Source organism: Theropithecus gelada, chromosome 16 (genome assembly GCF_003255815.1).
Source record: "Theropithecus gelada isolate Dixy chromosome 16, Tgel_1.0, whole genome shotgun sequence".
Classification (NCBI taxonomy): Eukaryota; Metazoa; Chordata; class Mammalia; order Primates; family Cercopithecidae; genus Theropithecus; species Theropithecus gelada.
Window position 1 is genome coordinate 10,889,005 of NC_037684.1, and position 25,625 is coordinate 10,914,629.

The window sequence follows — 25,625 nt, forward strand, 5'->3', positions numbered from 1 at the left end:
AGAAGATGTCCTGACCCACCAAAGATTGTTTAAAATGGGGGAAAAGACTGAACAAAAGGGGGAGAGAAGGAATAGATTTCATTTTTTATTCCATCATTGATATGCATCATAATTTTTCACATCTTCAGCACATGATTGCAAATATTTGCCTATAAGTCTAAGGGTCCCCAACATAATGTGTATGTCAGGACAAAGGCAATTTTTTAAAAATTGAGCTAAGTTGCATCTGGGAAACTTGGAAATCTTAACGCCTGTGCTGACAAATATCCTGACAAGTAAATACTGCACTCATTCAGTATTACATAGTGATTTCATTTGCACAAAACCTCACAATGCTCTGCCACTTCAGTCAAACGTCTGGAGCATGGGGGAAAGGAAGAACGTGTTTATCTTGATCTCCAAAAAGGGCTTTAAGGGAGAGAGCAGGCGGTATATTAGGCTGTTTTCATTGCCTGTCAGCTGTGGTAAACCTGAGCTGTCTGCGGTGTCTCTAGATAAGCAGCAGCAGCAGCAGCAGCAGAGGCCTGAGCATGGATATATGACTGCATTCATTTGTACTTCTTATGTATCTCAACGATTCTAAAGGCTACGTAGCATCTTTGGTGGAGCCTTTAACAATTGTGTCTCTGCTAATCACCGGCTTTTATGTGGTGCCCTTAATTCTTAGGTCCGCCGGCTGCAATGAATGAAGTGCTGGATGAGGCTTAAGTTTATATTGAGAATGAGTCAAGATCCTCTTTCCTCTCAGATTCAGCCCTTGTTCAGTTCTGTCAGCATGGCACTCTTCAGCAGAGGACCCGGAGGTGGAGCCTATTCCTAATATTGCATGGTACTGCTTCTCCACTTAGATCTGGAGGGCAACAAAGTGAGGCCTCAGGAGAATCACCTCTGTTTGACTCGCTCCTGTGTTTAAATGATTATTGCTGCTTGCTGGACAGATAAATTAAAAGTTTGTATCATACAGTAGAAATGTAAGAGGAATGTATTTGGGAACTGAAACACAGCAAGAAATGTGTAGGTCAAAGTTTAAAAGAGTGTTGAACGCAGCTCACCTACTTTGTGAAAATACGTTGATGAGAGCTGTTGACCCTGAGTTTTTCTGTAGAAGGTCAGTAGGGCAACCTTGAGGAAGAAAACAATGGTTCTGTCTGTGTGGGTTCTGTTCATCTTCCTAGATACCAGTGAGGGTTTGTGTAACTGTTATAGCATGATCATTTCAGAGTTAGGCGGAATGGATTTTATCCTAACCCAGATTCTGCTTCCTTGGTTGGAGCTTTTGTTGTGAAGGATTCTAAAATCATTAAAACCACTTGAGTCAGCAACGACCCCTATAAATCAGGAGCTATTGTGTGCACCCTCATTCTACTGGTGCATACTCCAAACACGTGGTCATTGAAGATGAACTGGAGGGTACTGCTTTCTCTTCACCGATTGTTAAGTAGCCATGATTGTTAGCATTTGTTTGTGATTAGTGGAGCAGTTTCATTTCTGTGCCCATCCCTACCCTACCCCCCATCTCCCAAACTAAGGCTAGTCAGAGAGTGATATTGGGATACTCTTAGTCTATTCTGTAATTTTTCTCCTTAATTTCCAAATTAAATGAATGTTCTCACATGACAAACACTTCTTTAGCTCAGAAATAATGTTCCTGGTTATGTTAAGCCCTGGTTAGGTTTCTTCTAAACATAGGAAAGGAGAGATGTAGAAATACTGCTGCCTTTTCAGAACAATGCCAAAGCATCAGAACCCAAGTTTTAATTTAGCTTGTAAAGGGAGGAGTACTCTGTTACTGAGCCTACCAAGTTTGCTTCCCATTATTTTGTAAAAATATGGGGTAGAATGGATAAGTGGCAGAGGATCACTTTTAAATGAGGAGGCAAAGACATCAGAAGAAAGTGTGTTTAAACAGCTGAGCAGTCCCTTTTTCTGAGTGTAGTTCTTCATTGATCCATTATTAATTTTGGAGATGTGTAAGATTCTAAGTGATTGGACATTATCAGGTATTAGAGATAGGAAGAAAATAGTGTTTCTGAGTAGAAAATAGCCCCAACTTTCTCTTCTGGGCAACAAGGAGTACTTGGCTCCTGACCTAATTGTGAATATCATGTTTTCAGGGTCAGCACAGTGTCTCCTTTTTTATTCCTTTTCCCCCTTTCCTGTTTTATTTTAATAATTAAAAATACTGCTGATCACACTGAATGACTTCTAGCCGAGAGGCAGTCTGTCCCAGAAGGACCAGTTGTGGACCATCGGGTTTATGACGACCATAAAACCAGAGCCAGATCAGAGCGTGGCCTCCTTAAGTGACAGGGTTTCTGCCTTTACCAGGCTCCTGCATCAATGGACTGCTTTGGATATTTGCTTTGGTTTGGATTTTTTGTTCTGTTTTGTTTCCTGATGCATGTGTGAGTGTGCATGTGTGCACACATTTAAAGATATAAATGAAACAGGTATGTAATGCCCTCTGCCTGTTAGAAAGACTAAAGCCATAAAAATAACAAACGGCGTGTATTTGCTAGAATGTCAAAGTTATGAGTTTATTTTGTAATGATGTGCTCCTGCCTTCATGAGGTAAACTGGCCGTGGCGGAGGTGTTATTAGTAATATGGACTCAGCGGAGCAGAAAGCCGAGTGACCGAGAGATCAGTGTATCAGTCAGAGAGAGGGCAAATGGAAAGAGACAGCAGGAGAATGAGAAAAGAGCCACAGTGCCTGGGCTGAGATTAAAGACGGACTGAGAGGCGGATGGGAGCTCAGTGGTCAGATACAGTCTCCCCTGTTCACGAGGCTCCTTCAAAGGAGCTGCCAGCATGTTGCTCAGCATGGGGCTGCCTGTAAAGGCTTGTTCTCTACGCTTCCTTATCAAGGAAAGCAGTAATCTGAGAGCAATTTTGCTTTCCATATTCCTTTCAGAAAAGTATCTTATGCCCTTCCTAGCTGAAGTTAAATGGAACCAAGGCCAATTGGGTCACACGGAGGTTATTACTTTGGTCACCAACTTCCTCCACCTTTGGAGGATGCTAGTGGGGGTGTTGACCCAGCATGCAGGGGAACCTCTCAAAGCTCCTAACAAGAAGGGGCAAAATGGGAATATGCAGGCAGACTTTGCTGGCCCTTAGTTAGTTACATTCTCCCCAGAGACTGAAAATGAATACAAATAGGGAAGAAATTTTGTATCATCATTATTTTTTAAAGGAGGAGAGGAAAGGAAAAATAAAAGGTAAAATACAGTAAGCACTCTACAACTGTTTAGAGCTCTCAGGGGCTACCTTAGATGACTGGCAATTACTACACACTCAGCAGTTTGCAATAGTCAGTGATCAGGCTGCCCGGCTTCCATCTGCTGGGTCAGAAAACCTCCTTCCCTGAAAGAAATTATTAACCAGTCTTTAAGGAAAAAGAAACCCTACAATTTCCAAGTCCAGGAATATCTTTTCTTCCTCTTTTTTTCTTCTTTAAAGGAAACTTTGTGGTTTCCAACTGCAGGTGCCCTTTGACCTTACAAGGGTTAAACTCCTCCAGGGATAGACCAGGGATTGAGGCCCTGAACTCCCTGGAGCCTTGGAAGGGAAGGAGGAGGGGAAGCGTGCTTGGGTATAAATCACAGCCCTGCACCCAGCACACAAAGAAAAGACTTGAAACTCAGGGGTTCATGTATGTAGCATGAGTTGCTTCAAGATTTTGCTAGCTTTAGGACTTGTGCGTGGAGGCCAGTGTTAGGTTGGTACAAAAGTAATTGTGGTTTTGCCATTAAAAGAAATGACAGAAACCACAATTACTTTTGCACCAACCTAATAAAAATCAAATATAAGGAAAAAATAATCCTTTTTAAAAATGAGGAACCTAAGCCCCCAGAGTTGCTGTAACTGAGACTTGTCACTAAATATTGTTGAAAGACAGGCATGTTACCTTTTTGTGTCTATGCACAAAGAGACTTGCACGCGATAAGGTAGCCTATGCCTCTGGGTCTCAGCCTCACCCACCACTGCAGTTTCAGCTGAGGGTGGAAGTATGCTATGCCTATCTGTGGCAGCTGGTGGAGAGAAAGGGGCTTGCTGGTTTTAAAATTGCAACCATGAATGTGATTGTTAAAAGTATTTTTTGTTTTCTAAGTTTTCTTTTTAGGAAGAAGATTCAGATAGTCCCTCAGAACAACCCATGGAGACTGGAATCTCTGTTTTGTGGAGAAAAGAACCCATTTTAGTGCAACTTGTGAAATAGACCATGCCTTTATTTCTGTAGAGACAAATGTCTTTTCTCTTGCTCATTTCTCTAGGTCCTCGGGCGGGAAGTGTACACCTCCAATAACCAGCTCGGGGGCATCCAGATCATGCACAACAATGGGGTGACCCACTGCACTGTGTGTGATGACTTTGAAGGGGTTTTCACTGTCCTGCACTGGCTGTCTTACATGCCCAAGGTGAGCCCTTCCTACCCAGCACTGACATGGCCTGCAGAGCCTGTCATTTCCGCCACAGCTCACTGCCTCTGTGTTTAAGGTCTTGTCTTTACGGTGGAGCAATTTTTTTATAAAATATTTCTCCAAAAGCTATTGATTTCTCTTTTCCTTACAGCCATATTTTGCCTTCTACCTTTAAAATGTCTTTGGATTTCATTAGTTGGGCCCCTTTCTAATGTCTTACAGCCATGGAAGCCCTCATGGCCTACCTAAGGCTCAGATCCCAGTATATTAAGGTTCCTCCTCATTGTGGGTTTTCTCCTTTGTAATAGTCATTCATTCCTCAGAGGAGCATCCCAGAAAGCATGGGCACACTGAAATCAAGAGTCAAAACACACCGCTTTGTGCCAGCCTCCTAAATGAGACTATTGACCTATACATGTTCCTTGGGCCTTGGCACATAAGTAGGATTCTTCCAGCTGAAGATTGGGACTATTGGGTGTAATTCCATATGTAGGCCCTGCTATCTTTGTCTATAGCTATTGTTGCTGAGTTGGAGTCTAGGGCTGTCATTCATTGATTGCTGTGCTCTTTCTCTTCCAATCTCCTTTTAGAGTGTGCACAGTTCAGTTCCTCTTCTGAACTCAAAGGATCCTATAGACAGAATCATCGAGTTTGTTCCCACAAAGGCCCCATATGATCCTCGATGGATGCTAGCAGGCCGTCCTCATCCAAGTATGTATATGTCTGAGGACCCCATGGTGTCTGACTCTCAAGCTTTTAGTGTTCTTTTCAATCAGTATCCAATTCCTGAACAATCGCATGTGACTAAGAAAACAGAGCTAAGTACCTGGAAATGAGAAAGACCTAAAAACCAACCCTCTGAAGAAAAAGGTGGGAAATCCTTCATGAACAAATGAAAAACAAATAAAATGAGATTTCCCAATCACCCATCGAGTCAAGTAGTGCAGTCACTAATACATTTCTTCTGTTTATTCTGTTATTGAAGCACTTATTACTTAATAGGTTCAAAGACTTTAAAACAGTTCAATATAAGCCATAAAATCATAGAATTATAGGACTGGAATCTTCGGTCATCTAATCCCTATAACCAAAAGAGATTAATCAGTTTCATTGCAGCAAATGTCTTTGAGACCCTTCAGGGTAGAATAGGACTTCACTTTCCTCAGCAAGCTCTGAGCAGCCACCCTGCAGGTGCCCTTCTTTTCTTATGGTATTGGTAATGGTATTGGTACTTGCTCAGTAATTAATAGAAGGCTACTTTGTAAGCTCATTTATTCATGAAGAGATTGTCCAGAACTTTTGATTATATAGATACATGGAGTGAGAATAAGGCCTGCCTCCAGATATATCTAATCTGTTGCTTTTTTGGGAGCTGATTTTACCTAACTTAGAAACAAAACAGGAAAAAGAAGTAACTCTGTGTACATTCTCATCTGTCAGTCCATTTGGCTGTTCTAGCAAACCTCACTTATCAGGAGGTTCTTTTGTGGAGCACCAAATCCCTCTGCTATATTTTGAAACCATTTTTTCAAACTATGTGAGGAAGTGTTTGTTCTTTTTTGCATGTTTATCGCAACGATTGCAAAGAAAGGCTATATATAAAAGTAGAAGAGATTGCAGAAGGTATTTTATGAAGTGTAAAAGTCATTGTGATTTTGCTGAAAGAGAGGTCTTCATAAGGAAGATCGTATAAACCTTTGTAGGTACCCACTATAAGCCAGGTGGGACTGTAAAGCACTTCCATATATGTTATCTTATTTGCACTTACAACCTCTCATAGGTAAAGAGAGATAACTTTTTTTTTTTTTTTTTTTTTTTTTTGAGACAGAGTCTCGCTCTGTGGCCCAGGCTGGAGTGCAGTGGCTGGATCTCAGCTCACTGCAAGCTCCGCTTCCCGGGTTTACGCCATTCTCCTGCCTCAGCCTCCCGAGTAGCTGGGACTACAGGCGCCCACCATCTCGCCCGGCTAGGTTTTTGTATTTTTTTAGTAGAGACAGGGTTTCACCGGGTTAGCCAGGATGGTCTCGATCTCCTGACCTCGTGATCCGCCCGTCTCGGCCTCCCAAAGTGCTGGGATTACAGGATTGAGCCACGGCGCCCGGCCGAGAGATAACCATTTTACAAAAATCAGAGAAGTTGAGTGATTTGTACAAGGTCACATAGCTATTACATAGCTATTATATTGTTTTTCTAAATATCTACATTAGGCTTTCTATTGTATAAAAACATGAGAGAAGTGTTTATTTTAATTTATAACTTTACCTGTTGTCTTTAGTGCCTTTTCTTGTTAATTTTAATAAAACTAAATAGTTTTTCTTACATAGCCTGGAAAATCACCATACTAATCTTTTCCCTGCTGTTTCTTTTTTTTTTTTTTTTTTTTTTTTGAGATGGAGTTTTGCTCTTGTCCTCCAGGCTGGAGTACAATGGCGTGGTATCAGCTCACTGCAACCTCTGCTTCTATTTACCCCTTCTTTTTGTACCATGATTATGATAAAAACTATGAGCCTAAGATTACGTGTCAGCCTTTTTTTTTTTTTTTTGAGACAGAGTCTTGCTCTGTCACCAGGCTGGAGTGCAGTGGCGCAATCTCAGCTCACTGCAACCTCCGCCTCCCAGGTTCAAGTGATTCTCCTGCTTCAGCCTCCCAAGCAGCTGAGACTAAAGGTGTGCGCCACCACACCCAGCTAATTTTTGTAATTTTAGTAGAGACAGGGTTTCACCATGTTGTCCAAGATGGTCTCCATCTCTTGACCTCACGATCCACCCACCTCCCAAAGTGCTGGGATTATAGGGATAAGCCACCACGCCTGACCACCTGTCAGTCTTAAAATGCAGGACTTTTCTGGGAATGAAGTGAGCCTCTTCACTTCTAGAATTTGGAACCAGACTTAGTGAGTGTTTTCCTGGGAAATACGGGAAGTCATCTTAGCTGGCTTCTAAGGTTCTGCATCGGAACTGGGTAGGATCTACTCTCTGGGGACTGTGAAGCACAACTACAATAGTCAGTGACTCCTCCCACCCCTAGCAGCAGGGTTTTAAACAAAGAAAACATTTCCATCTTGAAGTTACTTCAGTAGTTCCAAATCCCTGTTATTAAAGTGAGAATTAGAAAATGATCCAAGGATATAAAGTTAAAATTCAGTATTCTGATGAACGTAGAAATTTGGTTTAGAACCTTCACCAAAATTTGAGCCCTTCCTTCATGGGTGAACAAAAGTATGTGTGTGTATGTGGGCATTATCCTGGCCATTATTAATGAGATCCACAGAATAAAATGAAATTTGTGATAAACTAAGTTTTCTGTTTTTTGGATAATATTTTTTCATTGACTCCCTAGTAATTCATCCTGCTGTCTATGTGCAGCTAACACTCGCTCCCAAATCGAGTGACTTCAGATTTTAATTTAGTGGAAGCGTTAAAGAAAGCAGATGATTCCCTGTGATAAGTTAAAGCAGATATCTTTTAGGTGAAAAGTTAAAGTCATTTATCAGAGGAGATAGTGCTGTGATATTCTTCAAACTGACGCCCAACACAAGACCAGAATCTAAACGATCGGCTTTGGGCTCACGGATGGAGAGATAATTTTGAAATGGATGATCACATTTTACACTGGGGCCATAGAGGCAAGGAATGTAGAACACAGTAATTACAAGTTTAGTCTTGATAAAACACTCTCCATCCTATTTAAGTCAGCAGAGGTTAGCTTGCTCAGATCTCCACTTTTAATTGGTTTTGGACTTGGGTTTTTAGCGGGTGGAGGGCCATGTTCAAATTAGAAGAATCACTAAAACCGTGAGCTGAGAGGGCAAACCAGGAAACACTTATTTGCAGAAGCTTTTACGGGGCTTTGGTCAAACATTCATACCTGTGGAACAAGTTTTTTTCTTAAACTAATAGGTTGAAAATTTTGGGTCTTGCCAGTGAAGGAAATTCCATGTGCAAGGAAGATTAATGGCATTAAGTATGTGCATCTTAACCATTGTATTTTTACTACCTGTCAAGAATATGTGGCCCTTTTTTGTAGTAAGATTATACTTTATCAGCTGTTTAATAAAGTAGATATATCTTGTTGCTTTTGTAGCAGAGAAACTGAGTTCCTATTTTTCCCTCCAAATTTGGATCCTTATCTGATCATTAATACTTATTGTTTGGTTGTTTTCAGCCTTTGGTTAAAAGAAAGTCAGTGGAATCAAACAAAATTGTAGGGCAAGTTTTAAAATAGAAATAGACATTTTGAAAATATCTTTAATGACTTGACTGCCTTTTGACAAATATTTGTAGTGTCTTGAAGAAAGTCAAGTTATTTATTTAAAAACATGCAATCTCTCTCTGCTAGCTGAACCCCGCCGTTTAACAATAAATGATGCTTTGCTGATAAATGATTCTTTTTATGCAGACTAGCAAATGAAATAGAAGATGATGTCTGAAGGCAGATGAACATTCAGCTGCCTAATGCTTCCATCTATTATAATTTGGTTAAAAACAACAAACTCCCCAAAATAATCCCCCAAACCACCTTAAATTCGTCAGTTCCAGTGCATTGTCAATGGATTCACTGTCCTTATTCTCTGTTTTCTTTCTTTCCCTTCTGTAGCCCAAAAAGGTCAATGGTTGAGTGGCTTTTTTGACTATGGATCTTTCTCAGAGATTATGCAGCCCTGGGCACAGACTGTGGTGGTTGGTAGAGCCAGGTAAGAGCTCTTTTGTTTTGGCAGTTCTTTTTCCTCCCAATTAAAAATAAGAAAGAAAGAGCCATGGCTATGTAGATATATACCAATAATGTTCTCTTTGTCTGAACTGTCTAAGAATATTGGATTATAGCCATGCCCAAGGCAGAATAATTGGAGTGCTGGTTCTCAATTGCCATTTTGTGTGTCACTCCAATGATGCATTTAATCTGAAGGCTAATTTTGACAACATTTCCTTTTTATAATGTTTCAGGAAAAACACTTTAGGAGCCGTAAAGCCCAACTACAATAGCCAGAGCCCACCAATGACTTTCCCTCTCCCAAAGACAATTTTCGTTCAGGAATAGGTGACAACTGATTCAGAGACTCATCTGCTTTTCTAGAAGTGTAACTGGAAAGAGGCTCTTCATGGCACCGAGATTATTTAAGTGACAAATGTACTATATTAGATTATAATCAGATTTGAATTGCCAAAAAAAAAAAAAAGAGAAGTTTACCTGAAACAGGAGTAAAATAAGCTGAAATAGGTTGCCAGAATACCTATATTTTTCAAGTGGGAAATTGAAGTTTCTATTAAATTTTAATACCCATTCTAAGAAGTGCTTCACTCAACAGCAAGCTCTGCGCAAAATAATCTGTAGCGCTTGCTATAACGAGCTATAACAAGCACCTGCCACGACTGATCTTAATCTACTTCTGCACTGCAGAGACATGCTGCTGAGGGACCGCATCTGGAGCTCACCTTCCTCTGGGGGCAATCCGTTTTTCTTATCTTGGTGAAAAGTGGCACCTGCTCAAGATTCTCAAACATGCCACATTGGGTTGAGATTTAGATTCTAGCCTTGAAAATAATTCTAGGCTCTGTGGTTCTCTCAGTACAGCAGGTCAGCACGCCTCCATGCTGCCTGTGACAAGAATCCATCAGAGGGCAAATCCCACAGACAGGGTCTTCCTCTGTGACTCTCAATAGGATTCTGGCCTGGAGTCAGCTCAGACTGAATGTCCCAGAGCCTACCTGTCTGTTTTCTTTAAAGTCTCAGGTCTTTTATCTCACCCCAGGCTTCTCAGTCCCAGTGAGAAGTATTCTCTGTGCCTGGTAAAATTCCCACTGGGGAGCTGAAAGTAGGAGATGCACTGGAGCGAGAACCCTGATACTCAGCTTCTGTATCAGCTTGTTAGATTCCTCCTGGCACACTAAGACCAACTTTTTTGAGATTTGTCTCATCTATTCTGCTTCAATTTTCCTGTCTGTGAAAAAAACATGACAGATTTTAAGTCTCAGAAAGCCAAACCTTTGTTAAGTTCTTTAAGATACTCCCGTGGGAAATAAGAGAATAATACTTTACACTTATGATTAGAAGAATAGGGACTGCTTTGCGACCAAGATCAGTCAAGCTTGGCTTTGGTTAGCTCTGCCATTGTTTATTGCAGCACTCACTCTGACTTTCTCCTTTCTTTCCATCTGACGAGTTCTGAGCTTCTTACTCCAAACACATACACATGCTCACAAGTATATAAAACACAAATGGAGCTCTAGCTTCTTTCAAAAGCAATGGCATTTCAAGAAATAAATATAAATGTATTCTTCTGGGATTGTTACTGTAAGTGCTGCCAAAACTCATCTTTGGTATGTATGTTTGGAATATGTGTGCTATTGGCTGTAAATTGTCTTTTATTATTCCATGGCACCTTGTCCAGGGACACACTATAAAACAAGATGTAGCATCTTCATGTGCTAGCCTGATAAAATTTATATGAAGTATAATAGAAAACAGAAGTTGTTCTGAGCTGTTTTCAAGTCCAATAAATAACTGTAATACTCGGATAAAGATGTTCTTTATTAGGTCACATGGGCCCTAATATATAAGTTATAAGTTACCGATTTAGGGTGGCTTTTGCAATTACAAGTTTCCAGTCGGATTATTAATCATTGTGAACAGAAATATTTCTAAACCCTCCTGTGTACCTCCTGCTCGTTGTCTGGTTGTCTAGAGGGCTTTTGATTCTGATTCAGTGCAGGCAAGTGACAAGGGGGTGGGTGGTCTCCACTCAGGCCCTTGTCAGGCCTCTTGTGATGACAGGAATCCATTTTCAGTAGCCAATTTAACAACCAAAGGCCATCCGTCATGGAAAAGTTTGTTATGGAGATGCTGTGGGGAATGAGAGACTATAACCCATCCCAGCCCCAACCCCAAGGAATGCAACAGTGAGAATGAAGACTGAATCACATTTTCCAGAGTAAAGACTCACCCTATACTTTGTTTTGCTCTTTGATTTTTCCTAAAAAATCTTTATGAGGACCAAATTGGGAGGTCATAGTGGAGTATAAGGTGCGGAGGCTTTGAGCTCCTAAACAGTTTTTTAAATTAACATAGCTTTGAGATTAAATGTATACTTCTAATATAGATTTCACGAGGATTACTACTAAAAATTATCCTCGTCCCATTGGTCTTTTCCAAGAAAGGAGAAAGTTAAGGGCTTGTTGATCCACTTCTCTACTCTTGGCGTGTATTTTTCATCATTCTCATAACATGCCTACATATCCCTATCCACACACCCAATAGTAAGACCTATTGTACCCTCAAATCTTATCTGGAACCACATTATTAATATTCCATAGAAAATTACAACTCCATTTCAGCAAGGTCAGCCCTCATTAAAAGTTACTGAAAGTCTCAGATTCCTACTGCCTTTCAGACCATTTCCTACCATCTTCACCAAGGAGATGCTCTAGAGTGAACTGAGAAGTTTCATTTGGCAGCTACAGAGGTAGGGATGTGTATATGTGCTAGGCTGTTGAGTCTAAATGCAGAGGTTCCCCTAGAACAGCCCTTGGTTGAATCGATCTTGTGTTGGGACATTTCCGAATAGAAGTGATTCTGAGGGTGGTTTCCCACCATATTTAGAGAGTAAATATCAAATCCATAGCGTCTCACATTTAACTCGTAGAAGAATCAGATTCCCCCTGCTCTCTGTGTTTGTTTCTAGTTTTTTCCCCAATGTCTTGATGTGGAATTGGAAAACAAATGGCTAGCTATAATGGTAACATACATTGGGTTCTTATGTGGCTCATTTTTTATCAGGCTAGGAGGAATACCTGTGGGAGTTGTTGCTGTAGAAACCCGAACAGTAGAGCTAAGTATCCCAGCTGATCCAGCAAACTTGGATTCTGAAGCCAAGGTAGGCTACTCAAGTACACTGTGAGCCTGTGCTTGGAGGGTTTTTCTCTTTGCAGTGCCTGTGGATACATCAGGAGCATTGCAAACCATCAGTTTTAGAGGGAAGGGCATCAGCAGCCTTGAATGATTTTAGAACATCATGTGCTCACTTTTTTTTTTTTTTTTTTTTTTGAGACGGAGTCTCGCTCTGTCGCCCAGGCTGGAGTGCAGTGGCCAGATCTCAGCTCACTGCAAGCTCCGCCTCCCGGGTTCACGCCATTCTCCTGCCTCAGCCTCCCGAGTAGCTGGGACTACAGGCGTCCGCCACATCGCCCGGCTAGTTTTTTGTTATTTTTTAGTAGAGACGGGGTTTCACCATGTTAGCCAGGATGGTCTCGATCTCCTGACCTCGTGATCCACCCGTCTCGGCCTCCCAAAGTGCTGGGATTACAGGCTTGAGCCACCGCGCCCGGCCTTAGAACATCATGTGCTCACTTTTAAGATAAGTCTAGATGGACTAGAAGCTAAATTCTGCCTCAAAAATTAAATAAGTCTTTACAGTAGTCTTCTTGATGCTAGAAAACAGTATACTTTTGTTGGGGAGATGGTCTTCCAGAAAGGCAGCTGAAATAATACTGAAGGCTCTTTGGTCCCCGATTCTTTGAGTATACACATGGAAGAGCTACAACTAGAGTTAATGGTGAAGTCTTGCCCTAATGCAAAGCGCGAACACCACAGCCTTTTTTTTTTTTTTTTTGAGACATGGTTCGTGGCCCAGGCTGGAGTGCAGTGGTGTAATTTTGACTCACTGCAGCCTCGACCTCCTGTGCTCAAGGGATCCTCCCACCTTGGCCTCCCAAAGTGTTGGGATGAGCCACTGTGCCTGGTCCCATTTTTTTTTTTAAGGATGGATTACATTTTCACATCCTGACACCATTCAGAAAGTGAGGGGTCAGGGAGGCCAGGGAGGAGGCTATTCAGCAGTGTGACATCAAGTGTCTATTGATTAGCTACAGTACAGGAAAATGCTATACTAAGCACAAAGGCGAAAGGACTGGGAGACTATGTACAATTGACTTGCTTTAACGAGTAGCACAATGGGGCCATTTTAAGTAGCTTTTGAGAAACCTAGAACAAGGGTCCTTAGGACTGCATTCTTCCCTTTTGACTACAGAGTTGTTATAATCAGGACTTAAAAAGAATAGTATTTAACAAGGTCAAAGATCCAGGATCCTTTCTTCTTTTTTACTCCAAACATGATGATCTGATGAACAGTAGTTTTTGTTGGTCTGATTTTTAGTTTTCAGTTTTAAATAAGTAAAATCTTGTTCACCTTGGAGAGATTTCCCCCTGGAGCTGTGTTGTTAATTGTGTCTTCTTTGACTTTTCCCAATAGATAATCCAGCAGGCTGGCCAGGTTTGGTTCCCAGATTCTGCGTTTAAGACGTATCAGGCCATCAAGGACTTCAACCGGGAAGGGCTGCCTCTGATGGTCTTTGCCAACTGGAGAGGCTTCTCTGGTGGAATGAAAGGTGACTGGCCTGCCTGTGGGCTGGAGGGGCATCACTGATTACTGGGCACTCTGCAGCAGAGGGAGTGTGTAGGTTCAGCAGAATCTGTGGGTGTCCTAATAGCCTAGGCTTTTTGGGGATTCTGCCCTCTCTGAGACATCTTTTGAGTTGCAACTTGAATGGAAAAAAGTACACTTTATAATTTATAATTCCATACACAATTTCAGAATAATCTACTACTAGTGTTATTGAGGTGACCTACTGTTGTGGATTTAGCTCCAGTACTGAATTTGAAAATGAACAAATTCAGTACCGGAGGCTGTTCTTTGTGGCAATTTGTGCTGTTGTATTATTATATAACAACAGCCCTGAGCCTGTGGCTCCAGCATATTAGACCATTATTATAAAGGCTCTACTCCATGCTATGGGAATTGCTAAGTAATTAGGCAGCCAGTATCACCATTTACGGAGAATCCTTAATGTGTAGAGCAACTGTGGACACTACAGGGAGAGCCCAAGGAAACACCACCTCTTATAGTAGTGAAGCTCTCTCTCTCGTGGCCAGAGAATTCATGGCCATGCTAAGCCAGAGACTACATACCTGGAGGGCATGAGAGTATGCTAAGTATAAATTCCATCTGTCTTGGGGAGAATTTGGGGTTCTAAAGCAATAGGATAGGGCCAGGCATGGTGGATCACCTGAGGTCAGGAGTTCGAGACCAGCCTGTCCAACATAGTGAAACCTTGTCTCTACTAAAAATACAAAATTAGCCAGTTGTGGTGGTGCATGCCTATAATCCCAGCTACTTGGGAGGCTGAGGCAGGAGAATCACTTGAACCCGGGAGGTGGAGGTTGCAGTGAGCCGAGATTGCACCACTGCGCTCCAGCCTAGGCAGCAGAGGAAGACTCCATCTCAAAGAAAAGAAAAGAAAATGCTTAGGGACGTACAAAATGTGAAACAAGGAACTCTCAATAGGGCACTTAAAAATAGCTTAGGGTGGAAGCACCCCCAGCCTGTGAGGGAGGAAAAGCCTGGGGAAACTACCAGATGGTCAGTTTTGTGGCAAGAGGGATTTGAAATTTTTGCCGACAATGTTTCCTTACTTGTCTAGGAAGAGCCCTGTATGGCCAGGCCTCGTTGGCAAAATGTAGACTAGGTTGATTTTGTGTGTGTGTGTGTGTGTGTGTTTGTGTTTGGTTTTTTTTTTTTTTTTTTTGGTTGAAAAGTTTACCTTTGCCTATATTTGCTGGAGAACTACCATATTTTATACTTTTCTTGGGGGAGACTTGGACTATACATCCAAATTAATGATTGTATATATTTTTTAGATTATCACGGTGAATTATTTTTTGACCAAGATAATAAATTAGCAGAAATACCATGAGAAATTGAGAGTATACGGTTAAGTCAATCCTACACATTTTTATTGAGTTCTGTGTGTTAGGAACGATGCTAGCCACTTCAGAGAACAAAAATAAGTCAAAATAAGTCAGAAACAGACATTGCCTCACAGAAACAAGAGAAATGTCTTGAGCAAAATGATAAAGCCATAGTGTATAAACAAAATACCAGGATGTCCAAAAGAAGATGGTAGTTGTATAACAAAGGGTAGGGGGACCTGAAACCCCCTCATTCATATATATATGAGGTTCATTCAGCATTAGATTTCACTTGATCCCACATTCCTTGGCTCTAGTATTTTTGTCGAGACCTGGGAGAGAATGCTATGCTATTACTCCTTACTTACCTCTTTGTGGGGGGCCCATTGAGAATGTACTCTTTCTGATATTACTTTGGAGTGTCACCCTGGATATTTTATCCTAACTGAAGTTCAGAGTTCAAAAGTTTCCAATGTAGCAATTCTAGGAAAAGCTTCAATTCTGCTACATATTTTGGCTCAGGCACAGATTGGCTGCCACGCTGTAACAATAAGAACAACAACAATTAAGGTTCATTGAGCTCTTTTCACCAGAAACTTGTGCTAACAATTTTACATGTATTATCTTACATAATCATCACAACAAGCTCCTCTAAGGGGTAGGTTATATTGTTATCCACATTTTACATAAATTAAGATTTATGTAAATTAGGTTAAGTAAATTTCCCAAGCTCATTCAGCTAAAAAATGGCAGAGTTGGGAAAGGAAGGTGGATCTGTCTGACTCCCTGTAACACAGTTGGCTGATTTAGAGCCTAAGACCAGAACTAGATCTACTAGAATATCCCTATAACAGAATGTCAAGGTTCCTGAAAAAGTTATTATCCTACCTACTTCCCCTCTACTTTGGGGGTGTCCTTGGTTATTGTGAAAAGAAATTTCAAGAGCTCAGAAATGAGTTCATTTTTTATTGTGGTAAAATATACATAATATTTATCATTTTAATTATTTGTAAGTGTACAATTCAGTGGCATTAAATACATTCACAGTGTTGTGTAACTATCAAACTTTTCATCATCCTCAACATAAACTCTATACCCCTTACACAATAAGTACCCATTCCTTTCTCCCCGCTGCCCTTGGTCTGAAATGAGTTTTTGGCCTGATATATAGACCAGGGCAAGTTCTGTCTTCTTAATTTTGGTGCTGATGCATCCTTTTACACCTCGCATAAGACAAATAAGATTTAGGGAAGATAGAGATCCCTGTGAAGGTAGGAGGGGGAGGAACAGTGCCTTTCATATTTACATACAGGTCAGGGTGTTGTCTACGTATTATCTCATGTAAAGGGACCTAAACTGAGGGCCTCTTGTCATTCTTCACATCCCTTGGGGAGATGTTTGCAGTTTTGGTTTCAATACTGACTGGGGATTATGCAGGGAGGGAAAATAAACAATTATGCCATCCCTCAGTGCACACAAACACACAGCCAGGAGCCGACTGCACTGTGGGTAAAATGACTCCAAAATTGTGTGTAATGAGTAGGAAAAGATTAGAGACAGCTCTTGCTATGCTGAAAATTGACATTAGTGGAGGGGGAAAAAAAAAACTCTTTACTAGTCGGCCTAGGAGGTCTAATTCGAGCAGTAAAAATATAAATAAATAAATAAAAGCATGTCAAGATGGTATTGGTGCTTTTTTTCCAATGAGCTCTATCTGGCCGGAAGGCTATTCAGCATAATGCAAAATTAAATTATAAAAACTGGCTGAATATTTAGATGGAAGAGCCATTTGGAAGCAGTTTATTTAGACGAACCGGCAATGACCCACAACAGGGAGACATCAAGCGTGAAATTTACTAGAAATTAGCACCAGGGTCCCAGCCTCAGCATGAATAGCTTGATAGGATGCAAATCCCAGTGATATTAAGCTGCCTCACTGCTGGTGCTACAGGGTCACTCTCAGTTGGCTTTTCATGTTATACTTATTATTTTTTCCTGGGACAGGTTATAAATAACAATAAAAAAAACATTTATTGAAAACTTTAACCGGAATGAAAGTCTATTTTAAAGTCTCTGATTACTTGGATGTTGAAATACAGTGTCAGCCGATCAAAATGAACTAAGGAGAGACATTATGTATATGTAGCTTGTGTATGGCTAATGTTTACCTTCAGTTTCTAACAGATAATCTTGCCCAAGCCAGTAAGATCTGTTTCGTTTTCAAGAGTGTGGGACACTGTGGAAACACTCTGCCACCCTGTTCCCTTGTTTGATACACATGGTTGCCACAGTTTATCCATGTTTATAACAATAAAAGCCCTAGGCAGGGTTGGTGCCTAGGTGCTGAGAGCACACTGCAAAGGTTGTGTGTGATCACCATTCATGCAGATGTGCTTGGCCCAGCATGCTAGAAAACTCCAAGCTCCCGCCTCTCCAGTGAAGAACCTATCAGTATTTTCCATTCCCAGTTGCGTTTCTCAGGGCCTGAGAATTGACAGCATATGCATAGCTTTAAAATTCTGTAGACTGATTTCTAACCTAAACCCTTGGGGGATCACCCCTCCCCTGCTGCTCTTGGCTGTGCTTTTGCTCTGTCTCTTAAATATGAAGGGATTTCAGACAATTGTGTGTCAGATTGTTGCCAAGTGTTTCAACCTGCCTTTCAAAATATGTGGTTTGGGGCAGCTGCAGTTAGTCTGAGCATGTTGATTACAGAGTTTATTTGTGTGTTTGTTGATATTTTAATAGCCTGCTTTTTGGGTGTTTTGATGTTTGGGCTGTGGGTCTGTAGGTGTTCCAAGTTAGATGGAGGCAATATATTAGTCCCAAACATGTGAGCTTTAACAAACCCTGATGCTCCTTTCCTACCCACAGTCTTGGGGCTGAAAAATATTTGTTTGGCAGTCAGATCCAAGCCTCACACAGGCTGGTAGTGTTATCAGTATAGTTTTGAACGTTTCTGAACACAGGAAATCCAGCAACCGTTGGGAATATTCAATCATGTATTCAAGTCTCTTTTTCTGGTTTTATTTTACTCATCATATTAGATGTTGGAAAGCAGAGTACTTTCCAACAGTCTCATGCTGTCTCTCCTAGCAGTAAGAATGAAGTAGTAGAGGCCGGGCACAGTGGCTCACACCTGTAATCCCAACACTTTGGAAGGCCGAGGTGGGTGGATGGCTTGAGCTCAGTGAGACCAATCTGGGCAACATGGTGAAACCCCGTCTCTACAAAAAATACAAAAATTAGATGCGCATGGTGGCACACACATGTAGTCTCAGCTACTTGGGGTGCTGATGGAGGAGGGTCGCCTGAACCCAGGAGGCAGAGGTTGCAGTGAGCTGAGGTTGTGCCACTGCACTCCAGCCTGGGTGACACAGTGAGACCCTGGCACCCTGCTCCCCACCTCAAAAAAAAAAAAAAAAAAAAAAAGAATGAAGTAGTAGAATGTGCACATTAGGGCCAACAAGATCTAGATTTGAGTCTTATCTCCACCACTCACTCTTATTTAACTAAGCCTCAGTTTACTCACCTGCAACTTGGATATATAAATAAGATGATGTTCTGATGATTAAATGATTTATATGTGTGTATATATAATCATGTTCCCTGGTACGCTGGTACGCCATGATGATGACAAAAAGCAGCCCACGTCCATTTCATAAAAGTAAAAATCGCACACACACACTCATCTTCATTCGAAACTGTTTGCATATACCAAAAATCTAGTATTTTTTAAAACAGATGAATGAAAATACATTTTAAATAAAGTCTCCCCCTTTTGGGGATGTCAATCTGTTAATTATAATACAGAGATAGATTTTGTTATTGCTAAGTCTTTAACAAGAAGTAGTGAGTAAAAGAGCTGGAAACTTTGTCTTCACTTACCTCTAACTTTTTTTTTCTTTTTCAGGTAGAATGACTTTTTGTGCTGTCTTTTATTGCTTTATTTTCTCCTTTTATCTATACCTTCCATTTCCTCTCTTTGCATGATATCGTTGAGGGACACTCTTTTCTGTTACTTGTTCTGAGACTGTACTCTTGGCAGCACTGAAAAATGTACTGCTAATTACACAATTATTTTATTATGTAGCACTGGTTGAAATATCCACTAAAGAATTAATTTAGTTAAAATAATTTGAACTGAGCAATTATTTTCATAACCACAGAATTAGCGTAAAGCGCTTAAAGTCCTTTATTCCCTGCTCTTCATACAGCAGTTGTGTAATTAGCAGTAAATTTTTTTGGTCTTAGCTTTTCTCCCAAAGGAATAAATGTCTTCACTCTGATCATATACATGGAGTATATAATCATACACATTCCACATAGAATAGGGAGTGTTTTCTGGGGCAACTTGGAATTTCTGAAGTATTCACAGACACACCAGGTTGGGGCAGTGGAGCATATGCCTTGCAGTGAACTATGCTCACTGATGGTTTGTATATTAAGCCATTTTTACTTTGGAGAAGGTGGCAGTTTAATTTACCAGTAACTACAATGAAAGCAATTTCTATTTGGTTTGCTCTTAACTTCCTGAAAAATGCTTCTTTGCCTTGGATTCCCAGAATTGATTTATTCCAAATTGAGATCCTCTCCTTGATAAGAAAGTTTGAACTCAGTTGAACCTGTTATTTGGTATTTAGAAAGGATCCATTGTGGCTCCACTGAAGTACTCATTAAACATCTGGACTCATAAACCTAAAACTTTAGCAATGGACTTCAGTGAGCTGGGAAATGAGAAGTCCGTAAAAAGTTGGGAAATAAATAACTGATCCAGTTTTCCAGGGACTCACTTTATGTATACATCATGGGTCCTTTTCTTCAGGCTGCTCCTGGCTTTGGAGGAATTACAAAATGTACTTTTTTTTTTTTTTTTTTTTTTTTTTAAGGCAGGTCTCGCTCTGTTACCCACACTGGAGTGCAGCAGCATGATCACAGCTCACTGCAGGTCTCAGCCTCCTAGGCTCAAGTGATCCTGCCACCTCACCCTCTGGGGTTGCTGCTGGGACTATGGGAATGTGCCACCATGTTTTGCTAATTTTTTTTATTTTTTGTAGAGATAGGATCCCTCTCTATTGGTCTTGAACTCCTGGGCTCAAGCGGTCCTCCCACCTCAGTCTCCCAAAGAGCTGTGATTATAGGTGTGAGCTACCATGCCCAGTCTACAAAACATACTCTTTAGCAGAATGAAGAGGTGGCTCTTCTCTTGTTTTTTGTTTATTTTGTTTTATGTTGTTTTTGATACAGAGTCTTGTTCTGTCACCCATGCTAAAGTGCAGTGGCAAGATCATGGCTCCCTGTAGCCTCGACCTCTTGGGCTCAAGTGATCCTCCCACCTCAGCCAAGTAACTGGGACTGCAGGCATGTACCATCATGCCCAGCTAATTTTTTATTATTTGTAGAGACGGGTTCTCACTATGTTGCCCTGGTTGGGTCTCTTCTTCTCATGTGGCTGTGTAGTATTTCCTAAATATTTTTTAAAATTTTCTGTCACTGATACCGTATAAAAATGCAACTGTTAATTTGTTTTTCTTTCTCATTATATTATTTTCAGAGTATATAATTAATTCATTCAGCATTAATTCATTCAGCAGATATTTGTTGAGCACTAACTATGTTCAGGCACTGGGCAGGGCTATTGGGATACCAAGATGAAAAATAGTTTTTGAAGATAAAATTTTTAAAGGATCAATTTCCATTAGCTGCACATTTGAAGAGCTCATCCTATGCTAAGCCTCATGAGAAGAACTGAAAAGAGGTAGAATAGTTCCTTCCTTTAGAAAACTTAATGTAGTGGGAGAGCACATATTGACATGAAAAATACTCAACATTTGTAGAGCAAATGTGAATTAATGTGGTGAAACCTGAGTACAGAAATTCAGACAGGATATGAAATGGAAAGGCAATCTGGAAGACGTACACACTGTATCTTGTGAAAGACAGTGCATCTCTCTGTTGCTGTCTTGAGATTTTGAAGATCCTCTGGAGTCTTGAATGGGATACAGGTCGATACTCCCTTCAGTCTTTAGGGTGACCAAACAGGAGGCATAGTATGAGGAGGCTATTCGTGGCCAGAGGTCCTGAACAGTGTTTAAAAGTACTGCTTTGAGGAAGAGAAATTTCATGATTTCTAATTTGTCTCATTCTCCATAGATATGTACGACCAAGTGCTGAAGTTTGGTGCTTACATTGTGGACGGCTTGAGGGAGTGCTCCCAGCCTGTGCTGGTTTACATTCCTCCCCAGGCTGAGCTGCGGGGCGGCTCCTGGGTAGTGATTGACTCCTCCATCAATCCCCGGCACATGGAGATGTATGCTGACCGAGAAAGCAGGTAGCGTGCCTTCCGTATTTCCATTCACTGTAGCTTTAGGGACACTGTAGCTGTTGGTTTCCTCCTGGAGAATGGTGTAGCCATGGCACTACAGCACCACATCCTGTGATTCCAAACCAAAGCTTTTTCCTTCCATTAGAGTCCAGGTCCTCACTCTAGCATTTTAGGAAGCTGAAGACCATGGTGTTTGTAGCACCCAAAAAAACTGCAAGGGAGAACCTCAGGCTTGTTGGGAGGCAGTACCTGAAACTGCTTAAATAAAACAGATCTAATCTGGCATCCTTTCACAGTCTGTTCTCAGCTTTCCTAAGTAAACTTCAAAACATATTTCTTTGACATTTTCCTAGCAAACTCCTACCTCCAGTCGTTTTAGTGGACCGCCCACTTCTCTCTTGTCTCCCCAAATTCAGCCTTCTTTGTCAAAGGCTGCTTAGGAGAGTCCAGTAGTTTCACTGTGAAACCTCTAGGCTAAGAGGCTTATTATTTACATTCTGTACTTAGGGGTTTATTATTTTTTAAGTCCTAAACTCATCTGATACCAGATCAGAGACAATTCCTCTACAGACTTTGGAATCAGACTGTCTGGTTTCAAATCCAGTTCTGCCTCTTGTTATATTTGGACGAGTCTCATAACTTCCTAAACCGTAGTTTTCTCATCTGTAAAATGGGAATAATCACAGAACCTTACTACATAGTAGATGGAGACTGGGCATAGGATTGTTGTAAGGATTTACATGTAAGTGATTAGAACAGTGCCATGTACATAGTAAACATTAGCTATATTTTTTTAAACTAGAAAGCTATGGGGTTTTTTTTTTAAAAGATGTTTAGGGCAAAGTTTCCGGGGATTGAACATCATTAGTATGCACTAAAAGTAACCCTGAGACCTTTGACTCTGCTCATTTCCATATCACTGGGCAGAATGTTTTACTTCCTACTTGGCCTGGCTTAGTGTGTCTGATCAGTGTCCTACAAGCAGACTGAGAGCTGTGGTATTGGTGAGATAGATAGATAGATAGTATTGATGAAGCATTGCCCTTCATCACTGTACATCCTACGTGATGGAGGTGATTCCCCTGTCACTGTGCCTACAGCATTTTTTTTTCCCATGGAAAATAATGTGATTCCTGTTACTCTTACCAGCTGTAGGTGGTGGAATCTGTATTCTTCTCCCTTTGAAATGGAAGTTGACTAGTGTGGTAATGAGAATTACTTTAAATACTTTTTGCCAGGCCTTTCTCATACCTCACTTAGACACTTCTCTGGCGCCTACTATTCTCCCTGGGGAGATGTCTGTTAACCATAGGTGGGCAAAACCATAATGAAGCTATTTCTTGGTCCACAAATTGTAACTGGCCTCATTTTGTTGTCTCCTTCCTTTAAAGTACCTCTATTTCTGTTTTGTTTTCTTTCTTTCTGATCCAGGGGATCTGTTCTGGAGCCAGAAGGGACAGTAGAAATCAAATTCCGCAGAAAGGATCTGGTGAAAACCATGCGTCGGGTGGACCCAGTCTACATCCACTTGGCTGAGCGATTGGGTATGTCTGCTTGTCCTCCTGGCAAATCAATGAGCCATTCAGCTGATTTGTAATGAGTGCATTCATAGGCCAGGGGAGGAGGCACTGAAGCATTTGATCAAATTCATGATAATCTTTATTTACTGTCCTCTATATGGTAAAAACCCTGGTAGAATGAAATAGTGTGTATAATAGGGAAAGTGAGCCCTAAAAAAGCAAAAGTCACCTGATTTTTTTTCCTGATATTTCCTTAGAGTGCAAAAAGCCCGTCTTTCTAAGATGTCCTTGTAGAGAATGAGTAGCTAGAGTTGCTGCTGGGGGCAGGCCTCACCAGACAGAGAATATGCTAGATCTAAATATGTCCTGTTTCTACTTGTTTCTTTGGACAGCTCACTTCATTTCTGAGAGATGGGATAGAAAAGCAGGAGTCTTTACCCAGGCGGTGTCCAGGGGTCATCCTGAGCTAGAGAAATAGAAGTAAAGATTGCGCACTGTGTGCTTCCAAACAGTAACTGCAGCCAGAATAGCCCTGAGAGCAGGCGTGCTTAATGCTTCCAGCCATTACTCTCTTGCTCATTTGTTTTCAGAGCTTTTGGAAGCCACTTGCGATTTGAACATAGGACTAAACCATGGGAGTCCTGTGTTGAGTCCAGAGTCTAAATGAGTTTCAGATTCTTTTAAAACACTGATTTTCTGCCCAGGTCTCCCATTGAGCTGCTTGCTATGTTAGTAAAGATAATTGCTCGAGGTTCTTTTGTCGGTTGGTTTGTCTTGTTTTTGTTTTTTTTCTAAAGGAACAGAGATTGCCTTTAAAATGTAGTGAAACTCAGTGAATGGAGAAGAAATGCTAGCTCATTTATGTTCCAAATGATAATTTAATTAATAAAGTACCATTTGTGGACTGTATATCCCCACCATCCAGAGACAGAAAAATCCCATTTGCCTACACTGTGGAGACTGTACATCCAGGTATTTAGAGCACTGAGCCAGGTTGCCTACCAAACACGGTGACTTGGGTTACAATAAACCCTGTTTGTGTCCCATTGTTTGCCACTGGGTAACAGCCACCAATAAGTCTAACTCACCACAGTCTGATCCTTTTATGGGGAATACACACATACAAGAAATGAGAGTTGTTTCTAAAATCTATTGCCACCCAGAATTGTTGAGGTGGTTTTTTTCTCTTTCTTTTCCAAACAGGATAATTACTTCTGACCAACCCCATACACTTTAATTAAAGTAACTGCAGCTCAACAGCAAGTTACTTACAACTGTACATAGAAAGAGCTCTAAAAGCTTCAGCCACTGATAAGCATCTCACTTAGATGGCTCATAATTGCTGCCAGCATCCCTCGATTGTGTTTACCACTAATTCCATACAAAGGCAGCAATGCCGCAATTGCAGGGTACAGCAAATTGCATCATTTTCCTTTTTCTTTTTTTCCTTTTTTTTCTTCCTTTTTCTTTTCCTTTTTTTTTTTTCTTTTCTTTTTTTTTTTTTTTTCTTTTTGCTGGTTTTCTTTCTGGCCAATTTAAAATTTGTCAAAGTCGGTCTTCTTCTGGATCACTGCCCTTTGATATTTCGCGCACTCCATTTGCCACAAACAAGCCGCAGGGCCGCAGTTCATGCTGACTCTAGCAGAAGCAGAGAGAGCTCCATTTATCTTACACTGCCTGCTGAATTCCTACTCATTAACTAGGGGTTCACTGCCTCTTTTTAACCCCCCAATGGCTGTTATCCCTTCAGAGTAACTGGGTAGTAGGGAGAGGGATCCTCTCTCCATTTGCAGAAGGACTGGATGGTTAGGGGTGTGGGGATGAAGCTTCTTTCTCTTCAGGGAAAGTGATGTCGCTCCCACCTTCAACCAGCACCTTTTAACTTTTGAAGCACATGAAGGGGAGAGGGAGGAGACTCCCAAGTGATAGCCGTTTAATCATTTGTTACAAATCATCTCATTATCAATTTCCTATCCGCATTGGAGAAAACCATATTTATTTAACCTTGACCAAGATGGCACTTGAAGAAGGACCCTTAGTCTGCTAAATGTGAAGCAGGCTCTGGCCTAGGGCAGCTTGGGGACATGAGCAGTGGACTTGGAAGAAGAATAACTAACTGCGAGTCTTGTAAATTATTTAACTTCTCCGAACATCAGTTTTTTCCAACCATAAAGTGAAGATCACACCTCTGCCTAGCTAATATGAGGAGCAGATGAGTACGCATTTACTTCGTTGCATCATTATCTTTCCGTCTTAGTCATTAGAAAAAGCAGATGGCCATGTTTGGTATCCAGCATTCTCTGTGGCTCCGTCCCACATGTGGAAATAGGAAAGAAACAGAAGTATAGTCCTGTCTCTCAGGGATATCCGACACGGGCAGCTGTCTCTGCGACAAAACAGGTCAGCCTGGATATAACGGGACATACTACGAACCCGGTTCCTTTGGGGTTCACAATGATTCCAGCTCTTTTAGCAATGCCTAGAACCAAACTACCGAAATTCTTTTTCACAAAGTGGGTGAAAATTGTCTCGTTTTTCAGATTGGGAAATTGAGGCCAAAAAAGTGAATAATCTAAGATATAAAATAAATAAAACTACACCAGAGCCCAGAATGGA

General features: G+C 41.0%; 1 protein-coding gene across 4 annotated transcripts in view; it reads left to right on the forward strand.

Annotated features, from left to right (window-relative positions):
- The window catches only part of ACACA (acetyl-CoA carboxylase alpha), a 326,928-nt gene that overhangs the window by 277,662 nt on the left and 23,641 nt on the right, over window positions 1-25,625 (forward strand). For all 4 annotated transcript variants that reach the window (XM_025361321.1, XM_025361319.1, XM_025361320.1 and 1 more), the window contains 7 exons: window positions 4,277-4,420; window positions 5,014-5,134; window positions 9,021-9,117; window positions 12,198-12,294; window positions 13,669-13,804; window positions 21,318-21,495; window positions 22,921-23,033. In XM_025361321.1, the coding sequence (XP_025217106.1) occupies window positions 4,277-4,420; window positions 5,014-5,134; window positions 9,021-9,117; window positions 12,198-12,294; window positions 13,669-13,804; window positions 21,318-21,495; window positions 22,921-23,033 (886 nt within the window). The remainder of the gene's footprint in view (window positions 1-4,276; window positions 4,421-5,013; window positions 5,135-9,020; window positions 9,118-12,197; window positions 12,295-13,668; window positions 13,805-21,317; window positions 21,496-22,920; window positions 23,034-25,625) is intronic.